Source organism: Silurus aristotelis (assembly GCF_946808225.1).
Source record: "Silurus aristotelis genome assembly, chromosome: 13".
Classification (NCBI taxonomy): Eukaryota; Metazoa; Chordata; class Actinopteri; order Siluriformes; family Siluridae; genus Silurus; species Silurus aristotelis.
The window spans coordinates 759,260-771,106 of record NC_139586.1 but is presented as its reverse complement, the minus strand read 5'-3'; the positions used below and the strand labels follow the sequence as shown (position 1 = coordinate 771,106).

The 11,847-nt window shown below is 38.4% G+C and overlaps 1 protein-coding gene across 1 annotated transcript; it reads left to right on the top strand.

Annotated features, from left to right (window-relative positions):
- Window positions 1–263: 263 nt before the first annotated feature.
- On the top strand, window positions 264–8,851 carry il12rb1 (interleukin 12 receptor subunit beta 1). The gene is made up of 15 exons (XM_083557825.1): window positions 264–769; window positions 1,170–1,293; window positions 1,477–1,655; window positions 1,963–2,099; window positions 2,188–2,221; window positions 3,025–3,147; window positions 3,747–3,820; window positions 4,545–4,755; window positions 4,862–4,990; window positions 5,075–5,173; window positions 5,255–5,404; window positions 6,000–6,158; window positions 6,988–7,102; window positions 7,183–7,258; window positions 7,553–8,851. The coding sequence occupies exons 1-15, from the start codon at window positions 718–720 to the stop codon at window positions 7,895–7,897; spliced, it is 2,007 nt and encodes a 668-aa protein (XP_083413951.1). The 5' UTR covers window positions 264–717; the 3' UTR covers window positions 7,898–8,851.
- Window positions 8,852–11,847: the final 2,996 nt, after the last annotated feature.

Genomic DNA, 11,847 nt, shown 5'->3' with positions numbered 1-11,847 from the left:
CAAAATACATCTGCACGATTTATAGCTATAAATATCTAAAAATGTTAAGAAATCATCCTGGTTACAGAAGCGAGTCGTAGCAACTCGTGCATCTAATATCAAATTTATCTTAAAAAATGTACGCATCCTTTAACAGAAGGCTGCTGATGAGTTGTGAAACTGTAGAGTTGAAAAACAGGACAAACAGCCTGTGAGAATGCTCAGGTTTGACTTTTAGAGAAATGGAAGTGTATTTATTTAGATTGGAATGAGGATGTAAAAACAGGTTTCAGGAGTCAAATCCTAAATTACTCTGACATTTCGGATTGATCAGATTATCTACAATGTCTTGAGCAGGTCCGAAAAAAATCCAAACCAATCCAAAGTCCTGGAGCAAAGAAACAACTTGTAAAAATCCAAGTTTGAATCGAGCAGAAACGATTTTTTTGTTTTGTTTTTTACGTGTGAGATCTGAAAGCAACTTGTCTCTTCAGAGCCCTCCCATACACAGTGTGTGGTTTGTGGTGATGCAGATTAGCTGCGCTGCTCGACAAAAAGTATTAAGATGCTGACATGAGTTACGGTTTCAGTTTGAGACAAAACGATAGATGACATCTCTTTAAGACAGAACAGAACCTCAGGACTCTGCCAAATATGGAAGGAAGAGTTATGCACCGGACTATTCCAGATGTTTAATGAGGTCTTTTAAGATCAGGACCAGGCTGCATACTGGACATCATGAAGACTGGAGGACTTTTGGTGCTTGTTTTTGCTCTGTTTGTTGACCAAGGTAGGTTTGGTGATATCTTGATATAGTACTTATCATACTCGATCAACAACCACGAAACACAGATGTTACAGATGCGCTCTGCACAGCCAAGACAGAGGTTAACCATACATTCGGTGGATTTAATCAATGACATGGAAGCCCGATTTATAAATATCAAATCATTAGATATAAAATAGTTATAGCTCCAGAGAATATTGGAGAATTCACTGGATTTTCACTGGATTAAAAAAATCTCATCATTTAGAACAAGTGCACCAGGTGACTATAGTGTTTTAACTAAATTCATCTTCAAGGTCTGAATTTCTATTTGAATAAACACATTTTGCACAGTATCTACAAATGCGGTAGAAAAAAAAAAAGCGAACTTGACCACATGCTCTTGATCCTGATGTGGTTCCAGGTGCGACATGCAGTGTCTCGAGTCCACAGTGTTATAAAAACACCACTCAGCCCGATGATGATTTCTTGTGTGAATGGGAGGACCGAGATCCTTCTCCAGATGCTGATTACACCATTTTTATGAAGTATGTTTATTATATATTTCATTGTATTTTGCATTAACCAGGGATGCCAACATGTGAATATCTTTATGTAAAAATGATTGTTTAGATGTCATTTATACTGTATTTCTGGTCGAAGATTGTGACAGTGAAAAGAATGTACCAACATTTTATGAAACTAGCTGAATAACAACTGTTTCTCTCCAGGACTTCAACTCTGAATGAACCCTTATACGCTAACCAGTTCAAAGCTGGCAAAAAGTTGTCTGTATTAATTCCTGTAGAATATCTAATTACTACACGCCTTTTGGACGTATGGGTGCTCAGGCAAGTGTTTGACGTGACATGCAGCTCCTCGAACATCTCTGTGTTCCTGGATAATTCAGGTAGGAACCAGTAATCAACTAAATAAAAAAATCCTACGCTCAATATGGTATTATGGCCTACACCAGGGTGTGAAATTGCATTTTCAATGCATGCAGCTTTTCGGACCACTCCTGAGCAGTAGCACTTCCTGTCTCACTCGTGCAGGCGTTGTTCGGGCGTGTTCTCTTTGTTCTTTCTACCTTTCTTTTCGCACTTGTTTGTGGTCGAGTATCGGACACTTCTAGAACATTTGTACTATTTTAGACGAGAGAATTTGCCAAATGAATGCTTAATCTTTATAAAAAACTTCATTTACTTTGTCAACAGTTAAATACAGTTCACCCAATGTACAGAAAAAGACGAGGTCAGCTGAAAAACTCATATTACGCTGGCCAAGAGTGAACGACCACAAAGGTGCCGTGCATGAGATCAGATGGAAGACGTTTAATGGTGCATGGCAAAACGTAATACATTTCTGCCTTTTTTCCCCCCGTTATGTTTTATATTCACTTTCAGGGTGAAGTAGTTTTAATATATATTTTTAATTTTCAGGAAACCTTTACGACTGAGGACGGCAAAAGTAACGGTTTGTTTCCTGTCTTATTATTTTATAAACACGCTTCGTTTAAATGAGAATAAATGCATTGGATTGGCTTTGGGAAGGTTGTTTTAAACAAATCAGAATTTTAATGATGATCTGGATCAGACATGCCCAAACTGGGTAAACCTGTGGGTGGAGGTCGCCCTGGATGATCTTTGATTTCAGCGATCTTAATTTCTAATTTAGTAAAACTGAAAACATTTACATTAAAATTAAATATAGATAATGTAAATCAACTAGACCTTTTTATTGGATATAAATACGTACTTCAAGGTGCAATTACGGCTTTGACGAACAGTTCATTATGGCGAAATTGAGCTTGTGGCAAATTTACAAAGAAAAATGTCCAATTTTTGGCCTTTTATAGGAAAAAGTTTGGGCACCTCTGGTGTAGATGATACTGTACCCTGATTTTGAGAGAATTTTATCATTGGAGTCTTTTCATATTAACCTAAAGTGACTCATTCTGAGTTATGGGTAAAGTGGTAAAGACTCCTCCACTAACCGGAGTTTCTTTATTTGCAGTTAGAAGAGAACGCAAATGACACTGTACATACGCAAAATACAGTATATATATAAACCATAACGAATTTGTAAGTGTAATCAAGGAAAAACACTTTAACGTAGCTTTACATTGCGCTGTAATTCTATTGAATATAGCAAACCACCCAAACACCAACAGCAGGGAGGCTGAAAGTAATAAATGTGCCATGCTAAGCTTGAGCAAGTAAAGTTTAGAGTTTTTGGAGCAACTTTTATGGCTATTAAAATGTTTGCACACATTACAGATGATTGGAATTCATACACAATGCAGCTGCAGGAGCACACAAGGTACCAGGTCCAAATCCGACGCAGGGCCAAGCAAAGTCTTCTCTGGAGTGACTGGAGTCACATCTCAAACATTCCCACTGGTAATAATAATAATAATAATTAATTAATTAATTAATTAATAAAACATTTTTTAGGCTTCTGTGTAGCACCATAATTAAACACCATCATTGGCAGACTCAGCAATAACTACTAACTTTAACAACCAAGCACATTCTTTTAAATCTAAATTTCATTAAGAGAATGAATTGTAGTTTGGTTTAAAAGGCAGTGTGTTTGCTAAATATCATCATGATATTGAGAGATCATATATGTGTACCCAATGCATATTGTATGTATATATGAATGCATACTGACGGCTTGTTGGGGCAGGAATCATGTTGCCCCTGCATGTTAGATCAAATATATTTTCTGTTGACTTTCAGACAAATGTGTTATTTTTCGTGTTTTGCTTTTACAAACTGGAACCTGTCAGTTGCATATTTAACAAACCATTGCAGGAGTCAAAGTGAGAAAAGACGAACACATGACTCAAATCAATATCTTAGCATCTTGTGAGCAATATACTTAAGAACATTTGATTTAATGCCACGTTAACTTGTGTGAAGGCGCTGTTTAAATCTCAGGCATTTGATTGGTTGCTGTAAAAACACACAAACGTCTCTGTCTGGTTTTTTTTTAGAAATTCAGCAGCCTGTTGTCCACTGGATAGAAGAAACACACAGAGGAAAACGGGAAATCAGACTCAAATGGAATGTAAGTGTCTAACCTGCTATTTCTTCTTCTTTCGGCTTCTCCAATTAGGGGTCGCCACAGCGGATCATCCGTCTCCATACCACCCTGTCCTCTACATCTGCCTCTTTCACACCAACTACCTGCATGTCTTCCCTCACCACATCCATGAACCTCCTCCCTGATCTTCCTCTTTTCCTCCTTACTGGTGGCTCCATCCTCAGCATTCTCCTACTGATATACCCCATGTCCCTCCTCTGCACATGTCCAAACCATCTCAATCTCACCTCCCTCACCTTGTCTCCAAAACGTCCTACATGCGCTGTCCCTCTAATAAACTCATTTCTAATCCTGTCCATCGTCGTCACTCCCAACGAACATCTCAACATCTTCAGCTCTGCTACCTCCAGCTCCACCTCCTGTCTTTTACTCAATGCCACTGTCTCTAATCCATACAACATCTCAGGTCTCACCACAGTCCTATAAACTTTCTCTTTCACTCTCACAGATACTCTTCTATCACAAATCACTCCTGCTATCACTCTTCTCCACCCACTCCACCCTGCCTGCACTCTTTTCTTCACTTCTCTAACACACTCTCCATTACTCTGCTCTGTTGACCCCAGGTACCTAAACTCCTCCACCTTCTCCACCTCTTCTCCCTATGATTTTATAAAGATTGCAAAAAAAAACTTTAATGCAAAATATAGCACATATGTTTTTTTTTTTGTTTTGTTTGTTTGTACAGAAACCACCTACTGAAGCCTCTTTTGGAGGCGTCTCATACAACCTGACTCTGATACTGCCTTGCAAACAGACGAAAAGGCAAAGAATTAGAAGCAACACTTTCAAATTCGTAGCTACTCATTCTGAAGCCAGGGTGACTGTTGTGGCTATAAACGACGTCAGCAGCTCGCCGTCTCAGGAGATCATCATCCCACCTGTTGAACATCTCAAATGTAAGTCTGTAACTGGTCTCTAGGAGAAAAGAAACCTGCCTTATTTTGACCACACAAACACACAGACGTTGTCTCTCACTTGCGTATCTGGTTGTGTCTCATGAAGACTGCCACAATGATTCCTATTCACTACCGAAACACTACTGCTGGGAGTGGTATCAGCTCGCCGACGGTGAGAACCGGACATCACATGTAAGCATCTCAAGGAAAAATACACTTGAAGACATTAAACAAGGTTAGGATGGAAAATATATGACTAAAAAGGTCCCACGTCACATGTCTGCAATAACGCATCGCAACCCGATCTCTCTGGTTTTAGATATGCAGGAATATGTGCGTTATTACTACTTTCTTCACGATAGACGAAAACAGCAGCAGCACACCATCAGGGCGTGTCCTGTTTATTCAACAGAAGGTGGTAAGTGGGATCACGTTTGTGTCAGTCTGAAAAGAGGATGTTGGGAATCAAATATTAATAATGGTTTCTTTTTTTCTGCAGCACCGAGTTCACCGCCGAAAAATGTGACTGTTGTGAATATCAGTTATGATTCAGCTGTGCTGTGGTGGAGTCCCATTCCAGTGCAGGACCAGCACGGGTTTCTGATGTTTTACCTACTATGGGTTTCAAAAGAAGGACAAACACTTTCAGGTGCTCACGCATGCAAACCTGACAACACCCAAATGTGCAAACTAACAGGGTTTTTAAATAGATTGTGTCTTTAACATGAGTGTGTGGCCAAACAATATCGGGACTCCAGACTGTTTATGTGTTTCTTCCCCGTAATGTTGAAGACACACATATTTTCCCTTCGCATGAACACTCGAACCTGTTCCAGCATAACAATGCTCTGTGCACAAAGCCAGCTCCATGAAGATCTGCTGTACACGGGTTGAAATGGAAAAGCTTTTGCTATAGAGCTCCAATACTATTTGTATGAATGTGAACGCTGACTCCACCCGAGGCCTCCTCAACCTCTCACCTACATCAGTACCTGAGTCCATTCATGTGTGTGTGTGTGTGTGTGTGTGTGTGTGTGTGTGTGCGCGGTATTTACTATAATCTGTTGCATAAGCAACTTACCTGAAACCACAATCCACTCAAAGTACAACAACGTCCTGGCATACTGATACATGAACTTCTACTATCAGTACTAGAATTACTACTACTACTGATAAGAGTCAGAAGCAGAGTCTTAGCATTTTGACAATTTTCCCACTTCTTGTATCTACATCCTTTCTTTTAGGTCTAAATCAGGTTCCAGCAAACGAAACCAATTTCCTCCTAAGGAACCTTGAACCAGCTTCCTCTTATACACTCAATATTGCTGGGAAAACGAAAATCGGAGTAGGTCCCAATTCCACCAGGACTTTCTTCACGCTCAGCAACTCTTCATCTGACATCGGTGTGCATGATGTTCTCTTAATTATTATGCATTTGCATACAATAGTATTGTAAAGCACACACACACACACACACACACACACACACACACACACACACACACACACACATATATATAAATCAAAACTGCACAACCTTTCATTATATCATATTTGAGTACATTCTCATATTTTTATATATTTTAGAGGTATATATGAGGTGGTATCAAAAAGTTTCAAGACTAGTTTTTTAACACACCAACAGATGGCAGCACAAGGCTGCATGCACAGTCACAGGGAGCACCGACTTTTATAAGTCAAGTGTGGCCAGTCATTTTCCTGTGTACATCTCTGTGCAAGTGTTCCGCATCAACCCGACTCACCAGATTTTGCTCCTGAGGGACTTCAACCTCTTCCAAAAAGATAAAAAGATCCAGCTCGCCACTTTTGACACCATTGTAGAGATCCAGCGAGGATCGAGATGATGCATGACACTCGAAATGAAGACTTCCAGGACACGTTCCACAAGAATGCTGGAGCTCTGTATTACTGTACGAGAGAACTATTTTTAAGGTGATACTGTGCAAACGTGGATAAATAAATTACTTTCTTGTTAGCAGAGTGAGTTTAGAAACTTAGACACCACCTCGTATTCAAAAGATATGATATATATATTGGAGAGGATAATATTAAGTCACATGACACTGCAATGTTAGGACACATACAATATTTAATTTTTTATCAAATATACGCCAATATTCTTTTGCTCCCTTTTTTAAAAAATGTTCTTATCATCTTTCACCATCACCCCAATTGTCACACTGAATTATAACTCTGATCTGTGTGATATAGAAACTACACCTGGGGATGATTTGCTCCCGGGGATGAGGATGGAGATAATGATCATCTTAATTGTGTGTGGAGTCGTGCTGGTGTGTTCAGTCGCATTGTCGTTTGCTATCAGAAGGTCAGTGCAAATCTAATTTATTAAATCAGGTTCACACGATGATTTCCATGATTTCCACTGATCTGATCTACAATATCCAGGCTAAGGACCAAGCTGTTCCCAATAATCCCGAGTCCCGTGATCTCAACAGCAGCTATGCCTCAGATGGACAAACAGGTGTGAAGCTCTAATCCTCTAGTTAGCAGTGTTTATGCTGATATTTTAACTTTCAACTTGAAAGCCAGTGATGTTCTGTTTTCAGTGTTATCGTTTGACCTACTTTTTTACAGAGCTGTGGTTGAGTCAGGAGGGGAAAAACTCACAATTATTTATTGGCAACAGAGTGCAGAGTTGCACAGAGCAGCATAATTATATAGTCACACAAAACTTAAAGTTCAGAACTTCGTGTGTGTGTGTGTGTGTGTGTGTGTGAGTGTAAAGATAATTGAGCTAACTGGTTTATCGTTGTAGAACATGAAAATCATGACAGAGGAGGTGGACAACGTCATTCTCTTGTACCGTGATGATCAGGTTAAACTCGGCTGCTCTCTGAAACAGAAACACGTCACTTCACTACAAGAGGACAGTCCTGATAAAGACGAGGAGAATGAAGACGAAGAGGATTGTGTTGATGATGATGAAGATGGAAGCCATTTAAAAGCCTTTATCTCTAATGACAACCCAAGTTTCTTTCAGAATCCTAATTATAAAGGGCAATTACTTCGCTTTCCCGAGTCTCTGGAAATCACAGACAGAGCGCAGACAGAAAGCTGCGAGGTCAACACACCTTCGTATTCAAACGCCCTGTTTATCTGAGAATAGAAGTTTGGACCATGAAGGGACATCAGTGCAATTATTACACAGTGAATTCTGGGAGCATTACTGCAATATTGATCTGTCGCCGGTAAGAACATCACCATGTGATACGCAAAAGGAGAATGAATTGAACTCTTTTCCACGCTACAGAATCTGTCGAAATGTTCGTGTCTTCTGACACCAATGGAAAACAATGCACAAATACATACTGTGTGCATGTGTGTGTGTGTGTGTGTGTGTGTGTGTGTGTGTGTGTGTGTGTGTGTGTTTATTACAATGATGCCACTTCATTTGTAGTTTTGTGGAACCCGGTCTCACTTGTAATTTGCTTTGGATTCAGACATCATCCAGAAAAGGTCTATATCTCAAAATTAATATCTGGAAAATACACAACTTTTCTGGAATGGTGAATATCGTGTACTGATGAACCGAGTACTGTTTTTTCGATGTCTCCACACATCTTCTCCACAGTAGTTGTTTTTTTTTTTTCCTTTGTCATCTAGCTTGTGGAAATAACCAGGTTCTGAGAAATGTTCTGAAGACTTCTCAGCATTAAACTTCAGTTGGTGGTGATTACTCACTTGAACACCCGGTTGTGGTAAAAGGTAGTGTTTACTGTTCAGTCTGTGAGTAAAACAGCTCGACTTCAAAGGCAAAAACATCAAGTGCATTAGATTAACATCTGAATGGGGAAAAAAAGAGAATTAACTACACAACAACTTAAATATACACCTCAGACAACTGAAAGTGACTCAATTAAATCACTATATCCCGAATCTCACCACAGATCAGATCAGAATCAACTGTAGTGGTTTAACTCGAGTTTCAATCGAAGGAAAAAATAAATATAAGAATCACGTGTTTACTGTTTACTGACTCTACACCATTGTGCTGTCGAATTCTCAAATCTGATTGGTCAAGGCTTATATTTATATATATTAAATATAAATATATTTTTTATTAAAACATTAAATAAATAAAAACAGGTCATTTACAAGAACTTGTTCTGATATTCTTTGTTTTATAACCTTCTGAATCTCATTCAATCTGTAACATGAGCCTTTTCACTCAAGTGTGACTTTTATCAATTGATCTTTATCTTTACAGTATTGTTTATACTGTAGATTGAATAGTTTCAGTACCAATAGTTTCTTACTGTAAGTACAAAGAAGCAGTTAATAGCTGAGTTTGTATTTTGCTGAAACTTAGTTTAGTTCTCTCTCTCTCTCTCTCTCTCTCTCTCTCTCTCTCTCTCTCTCTCTCTCTCTCTCCTTTCCTCTCCTTCCTTCCTTCCTTCCTTCCTTCCTTCCTTCCTTCCTTCCTTCCTTCCTTCCTTCCTTCCTTCCTTCCATCCATCCATCCATTCATCCATCCATTGTGGGAGCTTAGTGGTTAACACACTGGGTTAATAATTGTATGGTTGGGGATTCAAGTCCTGGTATTGCCAATTCACCACTCCTGGGCCCTTGAGCAAGGCCCTTAACCCTCTGTGCTCCAGGGACACTGTATCATGGCTGACCCTGCGCTCTGACGCCAGGTTTTAAACAAGCTCAGATATATGAAGAAAAAAGAATTTCACTGTGCTGTAATGTATATGTGAAAAAATCAAGGCTATTCTATTCCATTGTTCTTCCTTCCTTCACAGAATAATGATTTCCTGTTTCCCTGAACTATAAATAAATCCATACAGGTTTCTGTGCATTTAATGTCACCCATGACCATGCTGAAGAACAGGCCTGAAGATTATTCACTTGGTAAAAAATAAAGAGATGTAAAATGAAAAGAATTATACTAAGGATTTGATGCACCATAAACCAGGTCCATGATTAAAAATGTGAAGTTGAAGATTTGTTGGAAAAATTATGCATAAGTACAAAATATTGAAGCAACAAACGATTATTTTCAACGTTGTCAAGTTTCGAAATCAACTTCTAAATGCCGTCTCCATGACAACATGCTGTTTGGAATGATCACACACTCTTTTTTGGCAATTAACTTTTGCATGTCATTTTTAAGGAAAAACATTCATAGCCACTCGATCACTGATGTGAAGACCTGGGAAATTTAGATGGTTAATGATCTCTTGGTGCTGCTCTCCAGTTCAGAAGAGACTTCACAAGATATGAATTGTGGTGAATGTAATTAACCGAATTGGGAATAAAATGCACATTGGATCAAAACAATATTTTGAATAATCGTGTTAAAACCCGCTGCACATGTTATTCATGTGTTCTGTAATATAATAATTGTCTTCTGGTGCCATCTGCTGGTCGCTTTAGATACTACAACACAAACTGAGCGCAGCATCGACCAAAACAATTGTCAGGAAACAGCAGCTGGTCATGCCACTAGAATTTAGAAGGAGACAATTAATGATTAATTACTGGGTCAAGAACGTCAAACAACTGGTGCTGCTTTTTTAGTCCAAGACAGTGGTACACAATCGACCTGTGGACTAAAGCGAACTTCAAATCATCTCGCCATTTATACTGTAGAATTGATGGCAGGGCTCTTGGCGTTGCAGAGGAACACAAACATGAGAATGTTTTCATTTGTTCTGACTCAATTTCAGTCTTAAAATGTTTGAGATCTTTAAAATCTAGTCATCAAGATATTCTCTTTAGTATTCTACAATTACATTCAAGAATTGTCCAAAATGATACAGCAATCAGCTTTATATGGGTTCCAGCACACATAGGAATAAAGGGAAATGAAGAAGTGGATAATTCAGCAAAACAAGCTGTACAGAAAGAAACAATAGAGATACAAGTTCCATTAAGTTAAGCAGAGATTAAGGTCTGAATTTGGAGTGAAGGAATGGCACATTAGGTGGAATAATAAGGGAAAATTTATATTTCTTACAGTCTAAAAAAACCCAAAGTAAATCAAAATATAATGTATATCGATTAATCAAGGAAAGAAGAGACCATCTATAACAGAATATTGTTAGGGCACTCAAAGTTAAATGCCACACTTAAAATAATAGGAAATGGGTTTTGTGGGTTTAGTGTCATGTTGAAAAAACAATACTTCATGTATTTCTTTAATGTAGAAGGTACGAACAAGAAAGAAAAAAAATGATTGGAGAAATAAGAAGAAATTGAATCCAATTAGTTCATTTTAAAGAAGTAATAAAGTGGTCAAGTGAAATAAATAGCATAATCTTTGACTTTATTAAAGATAAACAGAATATAAAACTCTGTTCCACACCCCGGACCACAAGGGGGCGGTAATGCACACATTTACGCTGGTGCCAACCGCCGTTAAAAAACCAAGTAAACCCAAAAACAAATGTGAGTTTAGAGTTATAGTTTTGATAATCGAAAGAATTTATGTAAGAATAAATAAAGCAATAAACACTTCCCAAACAAACAACAGTTTATAGAGTGACAACTTTTAATCAGTGTTTAATTTATTTCTGATGTAGTGTTAATGCTGTAATGTGGGAAACTTCAGCTCATGCCTGCAGAACAGATTTAGTCTGATTAGGTTTGTATCCATAAATAATAATAATAAAAATCAATTACAGTTCATTCTTAACTAAAAACCTGTGATAGAGAGACTGAGACTGTCCATCACAAAGCCATAACACACCAAGAGCTGATACCAGAGAAAGGCCTTGTAGTCAGCTGGTCTTACAACCCAAACCATGTCCAGCCAGACAAAAATAAAAGGTTTAGGACACACAAAGATAAATATTTTAAACACTGGGCAGCAGAAGCAACAGCTTAACAAAGTTTGAATGCTATCTGTCCCCAAACCGAGACTATAAATTAGCAGAGCACAGTGAAAAATCCTGGAGAATTGAAATTCCTGAATCATCTGCTGACCATGTAGAAAACACAACCTCGCATAGAGACGGCCAGACAGATAGACCTGACTATCTGTAGACACAGAACCCAACCAGAACCCAACACAAACTGGAGTTTCTTTTTTGAACATGTTATAAT